The sequence below is a fragment of the Acanthopagrus latus genome, chromosome 15 (genome assembly GCF_904848185.1).
Source record: "Acanthopagrus latus isolate v.2019 chromosome 15, fAcaLat1.1, whole genome shotgun sequence".
In the NCBI taxonomy this organism is placed as follows: Eukaryota; Metazoa; Chordata; class Actinopteri; order Spariformes; family Sparidae; genus Acanthopagrus; species Acanthopagrus latus.
The window spans coordinates 12,807,589-12,820,041 of NC_051053.1; the positions used below are offsets into that span (position 1 = coordinate 12,807,589).

Here is a 12,453-nt window from a genome sequence, read left to right on the forward strand (position 1 = left end):
TACAGTCTACGAAAGAGGTCAGGAACATATTGTATCTCACTCTGTGTACACTATTGACAACAAAGCCATTTACCAAGTGTTTGAACAATTATACTTCAAGTCAGAACAAACTGGTCTATTTCACTTTCAGAAGTGTATTTCTCCAGCCACATACACATAGAAACAGTCCAAAAAAACAGCTTGTCTCCTGATCGAGATGCATCTATATTTGACACACTAATGATCTGTGCTACCGTATGGCTGATGTCACTGTCCTTGTCAGCGGGGTATCATGAAAAGCTCAGTCTGCCTCATGAATACTTCATGATGGATTTGATGAAACACCCACCAGATAATCTGTTTTCGAGTCCTATTGTACTGTGTGTAGACCACCTCTCCTGTTTGTGTCTGCAGCTGAAAACAAGCCCATCTGGATGCATGCAGAGGAAAGAGAGGAAATGAGCAAGGTGAGGGACTATATGTGATCAACCTCATGTCAAACAAATGGATGAAACTGCAGATTAAATCAATGAAATTGGTCAAATAGACACAGAATGATCCAGAATTAACTGCTAAAGTGAAACATAATCCTTTGTCAAGGCACTGTCCTTCACACACAATATATAAGCCGTTGTGGGCGTATGATAGTTACATGTAAACACCACAAAAATGCCGCTAATCCAGTTTGAAACACCGCTTCCCTTCATGTTCTGTTCTTCCTCCCCTCTCTTTTTTACTTCCAGGGCAAGCACAGAGACAATACTCCGTACGGAGAGTATGGCGGCTGGTACAAGGCCTGCAAAGTCAACAGGTGAGGCTGAGTGTGATAAGAGTATTTATTGCTTGGTCATAAACGAATAAAGTGAATCATGTCACAAGTATTGTTTTATAAAAGCATGAGGTCAGTATATTTGTTTGTTTTTTTAGAGGAATATTGCCATTGTGAGCATTATTGTTTTCCTAATTATCCTGGGTTTTTAGCATTTTCTAGCAGTATCGTAGGGGGAAAAAAAGTCAATTGGCTCATATCAAATTGTTCCTGATGAGCTTTTGTCTTTGTCCAGCCCCACAGTGAACACCACCCTGAGGAACCTGGGGGCCCTGTACCGCCGACAGGGCAAGCTAGAGGCTGCTGAGACCCTGGAGGAGTGCGCTGTGAGGTCTCGCAAGCAGGTCAGCTGCATTTCCTGAACTGAAGATGGCCAAATTTTTGCATGCAAATAACTGATCAATTCCTGTTTTTTGTAAAATTCACAAATATGTACCCCGTGTTAGGACAGCAAATCTCATGATATTTCTTTCCCTCTCTCTACATTGCTATGGACCCAGAGCAACACAGTAAGTGGTTTGTCTCTAACTGATAGCCCACATAGAGCCTCCACCTCTCTCCCATAACATCACTCCCATCTCACAGCCATTTCAGAAAGCTCCCTCGTCTGTGTGACGGTGCTTTGAATGCATTCAAAGAGACAAAAAAACATAAAACCCCTTGAATTACATCCATGTAACTTCGCACCCTCACCTATATCAACAAGCTAATCTCCGCCTCTAAGCCTGTTCTGATGATCATATGTTTGTTTGTTTGTTTGTTTGTTTGTTTGTTTGTTTGTTTGTGTGTCGTACCTGTGTGTTATTCTTACCAGGGCATCGACCCCATCAACCAGACACGTGTGGTGGAGATCCTGAAGGATACAGACGGTGACAGGCGGAGGAGCAGGGACAGCCTGTCCAGCGTTAAGTATGAGAGCGGCTCTGAGACCGGCGAGGAAGTGAGTATGGGCGTGGAGTGGAACGGGGTGAGTACAAATCCACTACAGTCGAGTCAACACGGCCGGTGACCTCACTGGAAGAACAAGGTGGTGTTAGTACTGTTACGGGGAGTGTGGACCGGTACAGAACAGCCTGCAAATGAATTCTAAAATGATAGACAGTGACATGTAACCCTAACCCTATGACATAAGAGGACTAATGACGAGGAAGCACCAGCAGGAAGGTGACTCCTCTGCCTCCTGTGCCTGATTTATCACAGCCAGGCAGGAAACAATCCACCTGACAGGAAGCTCAGGAAGGCTCTCTCTTCAGTGTGGTCAAACTATACAAGCATATGTTTGTCCCAGAGACAAAGTCTCTAAGTAACATTACCTGCATAACACAAAATGATTTTAAAGCACAACCTTTTCAACAAAAAACAACAACAACAGCTGAGTAGTTACTTATTCCATCGTTCTTGATTTGGCTGCACTCAGTGAACTGTATCTGTACCTGTCCATCAGCTCTGTGTTCATGTGCCTTGTTCCTCCCATGAGGCTAAACTTAAAGTCCCTTTTGCACAAAGTAAAGCTGATTGAGTGTCTTGGCATGCTGCCCCGTTGTTTTTGACAGCATCCGAGTTTGCTTTGGACCCTAGGTGTTCATGTCGTTGTCGTTCATTGCTCGACAATGAAGTGTCTCGTTTTAATAAGTGGTTGTTGTTTTTGCCGGCATTGCTTCTGCACAAGTGGAGCGGTAACCAAAAGGCACAAGCTCATCCTGTGGCACCCTGGCAACATATTAAATATTTATGTGCCTGCAGGCACACGGGCCGTCTAAATCCCTGTTAGGATAACTCATGTTTCCGCTTTTAAACACAATCGACAGGATTCCCAATATCCTCGATGCTCACCCCTCTGCGCAGTAAATTGAGCGGTGGATATGTAATGGTTCATCCTGCTGGGTTTATTGCCTCATTACAATGTCCACTCTGGCCACGATTCAACAATCTTTAGTGTCATTTCACCACAGAGCTTGCAGTTATTGCACAGTGTTTCCATTGGCTGAAAACATGATATTCAATATAGCAGTGAATACAGTTAGACAGTGCTAGAATAGCCAGAGGGCAGGATTATGCCTCGCCTGAGCTTGTGCCTCTCCACTCACTTAAGTGCAGCCACGCCCTTCACTATCCAACCCCGTCCAAACATGCATGTAGCAATGCCAGCCTGCTGGGCCTCACCCTTAACACGGACCCATGTTTGTTCACTGTTTTCACATGGTTGCGAAACGTCTGTTAACCTGCTCTTTCTTTGAGTAACATTAAGTAGGAATATGGATTTTTTTTTGTTTGCTGGCTGTTGTATGAAAGCTTCTCCGCACACATGTTGATACTCATAACACGGCTACTCAAACCCGCTTCTCACAACGAATGCAACGGCATGCGCCTTCACCGGAGCGTGCACCTGTTTGTCTTTGAAACATGTGGTGGCATGCTGAGGACTGCTGGGTGTGCACGAGCATTTCATTCTCCACGTCATCACACTAGAGATGCGCACAGTCAAAAACAGGAAATGCACCCATGACATTCTCATGCCTTTAACAGTTGTTCCTGAAAGCTAATTTGTCACAAAACTTTTGAGCTTTTGACTAAAAATCCATCGATCCATTCATTTAAAAAGCTGCAAACAAACTGTAGCTTAAGACAACCTGTGTTTTAGGAAAAGAGGCTTCTAAAGTGCTGTCTGCTTGTGTGAGAGATGCTGTCAGAGCTTTCACTCACTTACTGTGGAGCTTTGCCTAAACATGTCCTCACTCTGCTCTCAGAACATCTTGAAGAGGAACTGAGGCTGTAACATGTATTTGAATAAATACCTGCTGAGTCATCACTACATAATTTAGATGGGGCTAATTTAAGTGGAACTTCACCGGAGCTCACTTACTTAGTTTGGTTCGAAGAAGTAGAGGCATACAGAGGAGTAACGCTGAGGTGACAGCTCTTTCAAATGCATGACTTGACTTATATGTATGTGTGTCTGCAACGTGCTTCAGCTTCATCGTGCTGCCTGCTAGTTTGCATGTTTTCTAGATTCCATCCTTTTGCTTCTTCCCTGTCTGTGAGTCACTAACCTACTGTCCTTGTTGATTACTTTTGCCATGACAACCAATCAGCCTGTCAATCAAATTTCCTTCTCTCACCCAGTGGATTGTACTCTCCCTCTTCAACTCTCATTCCACACAATATGCTTGGGCGGGTTGGTATGTAGTAACATATTAAGCAGGCAAGATAATTAGTCACCTTTTAAGGTCAGGGAACATGAGACAAGCTGAGGCAAGTAGGATTAAGGTTATGTTTTGATCGTTCATCAGATATGAATTGAGCTTTAGGTCATTTAATCTTGCCAAGATTTACACAGGATTTTAAAATGCTGCAGATGGAGATTTTATTCACTGTGTCAGTCCCACTTAGCATCAGTGTAATGGCTGCAATAGTTCACCGAGTTCAGTGCTGATGCTTGCAGATGTTCCACGTCTGCAGTGCACAGTCACCGACTGGATGCAGTGTGCCAAGTTCAGGCTTCCTGGTACCTAGCGAGCAAAGAAAAACAGCTGAGTCATGGTGACTGCAACCACCAACCTCCTCTGCTGCATCACTGACCTGCTTTTTCATAGTGCAGCTCCTATGACAACTGTGATTTAAAAGAGAAACCGCAGCATCTGTGTGGCTGGATTTGTGTAGAATGCCAAGCTGCAGTTGTTGATACAATAAATCCAGTGTAGGATAGTTAACTAGTAGACTAGACTGATGCAGTGCTGAAGTACAGGTTTACCCATTTGTAGGTGTCTAGCGTAGGCAGCCCAACCCAGAGCTCTTGATCTTACGATGTGTGCCGTTTTTTTTTTTTTTTTTTTGTCTGTTTCTCTCTTTCTCTTTTATCAGGCCTAAGCCATCAAGATTATTCCTCCATCCTTCTCTCCTTCCCCAACACAATAGCAAAAAGGATGCGTGTCCCCTCTGGCCTTCTCTGTCCCAACAATACAACAGCTCCTCTACCATTCCCGGCGCCCTCTCCTCCGGCAGAGACTCAGAAACGCTCCCCCCCACTCCTGGTTATCACCTCTGTCCTCTGTTCATCTGACAGCTGCTGCTGGGACGTTTGGTCTTCTCATCTCTGCTCTGTCCTTTTTCCTCTCACTAACCCCGTGTCGCACACTGTTTCAGAAATCGTCACTTCAACTATCTCTCTCACTTAACATTAAAAGAACAAAGTCATAGTGTGTGAAATCTTTTCCCTGTGAGGAAGTTACTTGCATATTTTCCTCTCTCCAACAACCATTTGTAATATTTCATAGGTGCATAGTAGATTTATTTGGCTAGATAGAGGAGCAGGAGAGTAGTGTATTGGAAGAAGGCAAATCAGAATTGCTGAAAGACCTCTAGGATCAGTGTCACCTTTTGACAGCAGCCATGGCTCCAGACATCACTCCAACCTTTGTAGTGTTTGTTCCCAAGACAGTTTGTTCTAGTCCTGCCCTGCTATGCTGTGACTGGCGACTGCTTGTTACCTCTACACACAGTGAAAGGGTCTATCTATGAGCATCACTCTACGATTCTGTCTTAAAACCAAACCATGATCTTTTCCTAAATCTAATAGTTTTTTTTTACCCTAAACTGACTGAAAACTTGAAAATATTTTTTGAAAATGAAAATAGTAAGTCAGCTGGCAGTAAATCCAGAAATAGTAAGTCATCATTTGGTTTCACATGGGACACAAATGAGGTGAAAGTTCAGTGTGTCACCCAATTATCCACTTAGCCTCCTCCCTACTTGGACTTTGTTGCTATTTATGCAACATCCCGTGACTTCTGAAAGCTTTGTAGTAAAGGTACATCACACTCTAGTGTATAGAAAGCAGTAATGACTGTCAGTTGTGGCCGCAGATCTTTAACTTGTGTGGCTGTTAATGGGTTTGAAGTCAAGAAAAAAAGCCTCCTGGCAGAACAGGAAGCCCTAGTCAGTCACAGCACAGTGAGGCAATACTTGGTGAAACTTTCTTGGGAGAAAGAATAGCACCGCCAACACAGAGATGGTTAAAACAATCACTATAAAATCAATATATTAGAAAGTGACTGATTTCCACAGTTGCTTAACATTGGTCTCACCCAGAATATGTTTGTTGCCTTGAGCGCTCAGCAAGTGAAATTTGACCTCGGAGCTTGCTTCCAACCTGGTGCCTGTATTTAGCCATTATAGTCTCTTTTCTTTCTTTTAACAAAAGTATTTTTTTTTCTGTTTCTAATGCTCTAATGAGATCAAATGCCTGAACAGTTGCCTGGAAATAAATGGTACCACGTAGCTTCTCATGCTAACCAAAATATTCATTTTAACTTCTGCAGCCTAGTTGGTAGGAAATGAGAAAGGGAGCATTGCTATTTTTGTTTTTATAGATATATTTACTTTAAATTTTTATATAATTTTGTTTACATTTTTTAAATGTTGATTATTTTGTGGCTGAATATTAAGGCGGTAGTTTGTCAACAATGCCATGCCTGCTGTGAAAGACCAGAAGCGCCGACGTCAAAAAAAAAACAAAAAAAAACAAAGCTGTCAGCCAATTGGTTCGACCACAGCAAGCTCTTGTTGCCATGGTAATTTATCTACAAGTTGCTCTTACTGGCTTCAGTGTCTTTGGTTTGATACGAGTGTTCACACTGGCTCTGCGCTGGTACAACATGTACACAGCAGCTTGCATTTACAAAGGGAATTGGCAACATTGGCTGATCTTGTAAAGCCAACATCGTGCATAGATACTGGCCACCCGAGAGATTGATAAATTATCATAATAGATTTCAAAATAAAGGACGTAAATGCCCAGAATTGCCTTTATTTGTTGGTGTAGGAGTTTAAGCTAGTATTAATGGAAGCCTGGATTCCGCAGTAGTTCTAGTGTGTATTTGTGTATGTTTTGGTGGTACAGTCACAGTGCCCACTCTGGCTATGGATACTGTATTTGAACACAAAGCTTGATGGAGTTGTGTGTTGCCTTTTTCCTTACACGTTCGTTTGCAAGTAAACATTGTCACTTTGGTGAATCATGTTTTAAGACACAGAAAGTTCAGTGCGAGTGTTTCAAGATCAACATGTTATTTCAGATGTTTAACTTAACTGAATGTAAACAGACTTTAACATCTTGGAAGTGTAATTGTAGGCTGTATTTATAGATTTGACAAGTGCATTCACTATACGGCTGTTCAGTATGCTACTTGCCTTGATTCTTCATTCCTTCCAACGAGTAACTCCTATACTTCTAATGCAACTCTGATCAAAAGAATTGACTATGTACATCACATAATTATGACAATATTGTTGTGTTAGTGGAATGCTTATTTATTGAACTGTCTATTCTTGACATATATAGTGTGACTTCAGTTTCCTAAAGTGGAAGAACATAAATGGTAAGGTCTATAAGCACTATCTTAGTAAGTAGGACTGCATTATATATTGCCATTCTGCATTGTGATGATTACTGCATCAACACTTGTTGGTATTCTCAAATAAAGTTTTTCATTTGTGAAGTTTTGTCTTTTCTCTGCATCGGATGGTGAGTGTGTTTTCCTTGTGCCTTCAGTGCAGAGCCACCCAGCGGAGCAGAAATATTAAGTTTTTGGACAAGGCATGCAAATCATCTGATTTACCCACAGTTCCCCCTGCTGGGGATACACCAGCACTGCATTATGAAGATCACACCTCAATCACCACTGTTTATCAAATATTTTGTTGGGGTATGCCAAAGCCAGAGGAAGATACTACTATTGTAGTTACTGGCTGGGTAGTACTTAAAACCCAGTGTGTGATAGGTGTCATGTGACAAAATGGCAGGCTAATTTAAAAAAATAAAAATAAAAAAAAATGAATGGATAGATGGATAAATTATTGTAACACACTGTCAAAATGCATTGAGTTCGCTGACTATTGTCATTATTGATGAATCCCATGCATAATTTCTGGGCGACGGTAATAAACAGTGACTGGGAGTCCATGTTATAATGGTATCATAGATGCAACTGATGTCTGCATGGTCTTCAACAGGTCGTACATTTTTTTCCTCAATAAATTGGTTAATCATTTGGTCTGTAATAGTCCCAAATTCTCCCAATTAAGGTGCTGATGCCAAGTAAACGAAAATTGAATATCAGAGTAACTGCTTATTCTAAATTGCTAGTAAATTGCGAGTATTTTTAATTTTTAATTTTCCAATTAAATGCAAGTTGCTGTACATGACAAGCACAACACAACCACTGGACCCCAACAGTACTGACCTTTACAAAAGTACATTTGCGTCACTGTTACGGGATGATTATGACAAAAATGATATTTAATGTTCCATTTACAGGAAAGGAAATGATCCCAGCGTTGCATGCTACCATTGCACACTTACATTGTTGCTAAATTTCCTTATTAATATTCTCTCTAGTGATATAATGCATACACTTACACGATCTCATGTGAGGCTTAATGATCATGCGGCAGCCAGCCATTCATAACAACTGATGCAAAAGGGCAACCTGAATCTGCAGATGTTAAGAAAAGTTTTTCAGTTGTGTTCAGCACATGTTCAGTGTTGATTGGATAGGTTGATGATTTTGTGTGTGTGTGTCTGTGTCTGCAGGACGGCAGTGGAGCCCTCATGCGCAGCGGCTCCCTGGGGAAGCTCAGGGACGTTCTGCGTCGCAGCAGCGAACTGCTGGTGAAGAAACTGCAGGGCAACGGACCGCCTGAACCCCGCAACACCAAGTATGAACAGAGGACATCCTCTGTTGTTATAGATAGAAGGGTGTATAAAGCTAATCATACGACTTGCTGAAGTAGTAAGGAATGACTTTACGAAGGAAGTAGATTCATAGTACAAGAAAATTAGCTCCCCAGCTACATAATAATAATTATTTTGCACCTGATCTCAGATAATTGTATGAACATTGTTTTGTTATTCGTTCAACAGCATGAAACGAGCTGCTTCCTTGAATTATCTGAACAAGACCAGTGATGAGTTCCAGGTGAGCAAACACATCCACAAAGTCACTTAAACAGCATTAATTGTTTGCCACATTATCATAACTGCTATATTTTAACCCTCCTGCTGTATCTGTCATGTGTTTCTTCATCAGACTCGGGGAGGCGGTGACTTCAGGCAGAGCCGGGGCCTGAGCTCCAGCACCGTGGATCTCTACACCGGAAACTGAGCCTCGGGTGGGCCGGCGGCTCATCTGCTCACCGACCCAAAGACGCTCCTTCCTTCGGCTCGTTCTCTGAGCCGTGAGGATCACCTACAACACTACCAGACAGCCTCCTACACACACCCTTTGACTTCTGCCTGTCAGCATCTGATCCAAAGACCCACTTCCTCCAAGACCCAAAGACATTTTTAGTAATCAAAACATATACAGACAAAACTGGTGTGTTTTCTTTTTCATGGTTTGTTTTTAAATTCAAGTTATCCCAGACTGCCAAATTGCTGTATCCCCCCCCCCCCCCAATCATGTTCCTAATATTGATGTCACCTCAGTGCCTCCTCAATGTGGCCAATTAAACATACCTCATCTCTCCCCCTTATCAATAATCACTGTGACTCTGCACTTTCACTTCATCTGTTGCTCTGGTATATTTCTCCCTGTGTTGTTTTGATTTCGGATGTTTTGTGTCTTCCTGTGCCATTCGTTGTTCTCTCCAAATAGAAAATATAGCAGATGGGTCTGTTGAGTTTGTAATGACATAATGTAAAGTTGAAAATGATTTTTATTTTCATTTTAATGGTGATACATTTGCCTGTTGAGATTTACTTGCAATGTGAGGTGTTGGTTAAAGCTTTGGGAAACAGGGTGAAAGTTTACCTGACGGACATGATGCGAGTCATGTGACATGTTAGGGATAACTTCTTTTCATACAAACATTTTTAGATTTAAAAAAAGAGAAGCTGCTGCTTGGATCTCTACTGCTTTGAGATCTAAGCATGTCTTTTTTTCCCCTGCACTACTTTCTCTTCCGTTGCAGAGAAAACACAGGAACTGTCAGAGTCGTTTGTGGAAACACAACCTAAAAAATGTTCCACTTTTAAAACTGTATATAAAAAAGAATCACGAGGCTGAATCGGGTCGCTTAATTCATCCTGATCATCCCCAGTGATCTCTGGTGCCATGCAAGACCTCAGGCGGGTTTGAGCTGCCAACTGTGAGCACGTCTTCTAATAATGTTGTTTACAGTGATTAGGATGTGTGATACATGTCTAGATTTCTACTATGTGACGATGATAGATTTTGCACAATGCTCAGATGGGTTTTCTTCTGTCTTTGATTGCATTTGTTTTTCAGTGAAGCTACTCTAAAGAACTGGAATGTCTCGTAATTATTCTTGATTTTGTTTATTTTCTTGTGTCACGTATGTGTTTGTTTTTCTTTCTCATCATTTGTAATAAATGTATAAAATAGAGTCTGATCGTAAGTTCACAAATCACAGAGTTCATTAGGAAATTAGCTGGAATAGAATTGAGTTTCCGTAGGTTTAAATCATTGTTGGTAAGAGCTGAGCGTGCATCTGTTTGGATCTGATTCTTAAACAGCGTCATATGTCGTGAATACTGTCTGATCTCAACAGCTGTATGAGCTTGATTCAGAAAAATAAAACCAACAATTTTCTATTCATAGTTGGGGTTTTTTTGTCGTTTGTGATTTTATCTGGCTGATGTGTGGATTCCAAGAAGATTGTCTTGAAAATACATAATGACTTGTGTTATGTTCTGTCCCATCACTAAACCTGCAGATTATAACTGAATACCAAAGAGCAGGATCTTAGACGTCAGTGTCTTAAGAAAGTGTGGGAACCCTGTGAACAGCGATGCCTTGCCAAGATGTGATGTGTCACCCAGAGTTTACCTCTCTGTGGTAGAAGTCGGCTTCGGGGTTTCTCCTCTCACTTGGTAATCTCTCAGTATGTCAGAGCTTTAATGTGGAGCCTGTAGGAACTCTGGGAGCTTTGAAATAACTGATCCAACGATGTTTCAGTCTACAGAGGGCTGTCAGGCTGCCTCTCTGAGTCGTATTTGGAAGCAAACTGCAAGCAGAGTAGCAGAGTTCATTAGTTCACGAGAGTTGACAGCCTACCCCCCAGGAAAGCAAAGGGAAAACTGTGTTGTAGCTCCTCTTCCCTCATTGATGAGGAGTTAATGGAGAATGAAGTAGGTGGCTGTCAGGTTTTTGAATTTCATTTTTACACACAAATTCAATGCAGGCCCGTCCTGTCATCAGGTAACACTGATTTGAACCTTTAATTTGAGCTTGGTTTACTGCCTGTTTCTGTTGGCCTTCTAGGTGCCAGCTGGACCAGCAACATGGCGCCGGTCCCACTCACAGTACCACCAGCAGGGGCTGTCCCTTTATGATCAGACTCACTGAGTCTGTGCCATTGATCACCTGTCACACTGTAAAATGTACACAATGTGCTGTTTTCCTATTGGTTTAACTGGGATATGACATGATGTGCGATTTTCATTATCTGTTACAATGACTCTTAAAGGCTTGGGGTTTTTTTTGTTTTTTTGTTTTTTATCAAACAAATGCTAAATTATACTTCCACAACATTTTATGTCTGAACAGACATGGAACTTCATATAAACTTGAATTATATTGTTTTAGTAACACTAAAGTGGTTGAATACAATACCATAGATAAGCCAGTGTGCGAGGTGCAATAACTGTCAGTTTTTTATACCACAGTGTACCTTTAAACTGGCAAACTGTTTCAACCTTGAATCATTTAATTTTACAGACACTATTATATGAATCACAATCAGGGATATTATGGACTATCAAATTTGTATTGATTTATTATTTTAAAGTTATTTCAATTAATCTACTAAATTTAAGTTTATAATCTCTCAATGCACAATAAAAAACTACTATTATAGAGATGTAATATGCACATAATTATGGAGAAACTTATCTAGATAATAAGTAAAATTGTTTGTGTTGATAAAAAAAAAAAGTCACTGTTTTATGTGGCAGATTGTAAAAGCTCAAAATAGGTACATGTACTGTGAACTGAAATGGGTTGTTTCTGGTTTTCCTAAAAAATTTGCAATTCATCTGATCATTGTCATCATTTATTCTGCCTGTGGGCAACTGAATGAAACAGTGATCAGGTTGATCCAGGGGGTCGCAGTGTTGTATTCCTTATCCCAGGTCGGGTACGGGCACCGGAAGCTCCACTGTATGGAAAGAGGGAATAACGTCAAGCGACCAGAGATACCGGATATGTGATGTTTTGATTTCAAAATAAAAGATTTTGATATGAACTCTATTTGAAACTGCAGAGGTGTTTATTTCTTTATTGTTTCACTAAAAAGAGCTCCGTTAATAATGCCATACCAAAACATGAGCGAAAGCGCACGAGGGAATGTGTTTTCTTATGAAATTCGGGAAATTAAAATCTAAAAAAAGTGTAAAAAAAGGAAACCGTCTGAATATTAGACATTAACACAATATGAAAGTAGATATGATACCTCAAAATAAGTTGGATATGGATAAAATTGACTGAAATTAAACATTGCTCTTGTTTTTTCCATAATTACCTTCATACAGAATGAAAGGAGAACCAATTAAAGTTATGCAAAATGTGGAAATTAAATAATGCGTTTTTAAAAAATCACTGAATTAAATCTTTTTTCGCAGAGGG

The 12,453-nt window shown here is 40.9% G+C and overlaps 1 protein-coding gene across 7 annotated transcripts in view; it reads left to right on the forward strand.

The window, feature by feature from the left end:
* The window catches only part of klc1b (kinesin light chain 1b), a 27,005-nt gene extending 16,578 nt beyond the window's left edge, over positions 1-10,427 (forward strand). For 4 of the 7 annotated variants that reach the window (XM_037124653.1, XM_037124656.1, XM_037124652.1 and 1 more), the window contains exons 10-17: positions 394-446; positions 723-790; positions 1,044-1,152; positions 1,309-1,317; positions 1,623-1,775; positions 8,400-8,524; positions 8,730-8,784; positions 8,896-10,427. In XM_037124653.1, coding sequence (XP_036980548.1) covers positions 394-446; positions 723-790; positions 1,044-1,152; positions 1,309-1,317; positions 1,623-1,775; positions 8,400-8,524; positions 8,730-8,784; positions 8,896-8,970 — 647 coding nt within the window. In that variant the 3' untranslated portion in view covers positions 8,971-10,427. Of the gene's footprint in view, positions 1-393; positions 447-722; positions 791-1,043; positions 1,153-1,308; positions 1,318-1,622; positions 1,776-4,669; positions 7,337-8,399; positions 8,525-8,729; positions 8,785-8,895 lie in introns of those variants that run through there. The other 3 variants (XM_037124657.1, XM_037124658.1, XM_037124659.1) reach the window with 2 other exon arrangements.
* Positions 10,428-12,453: the final 2,026 nt, after the last annotated feature.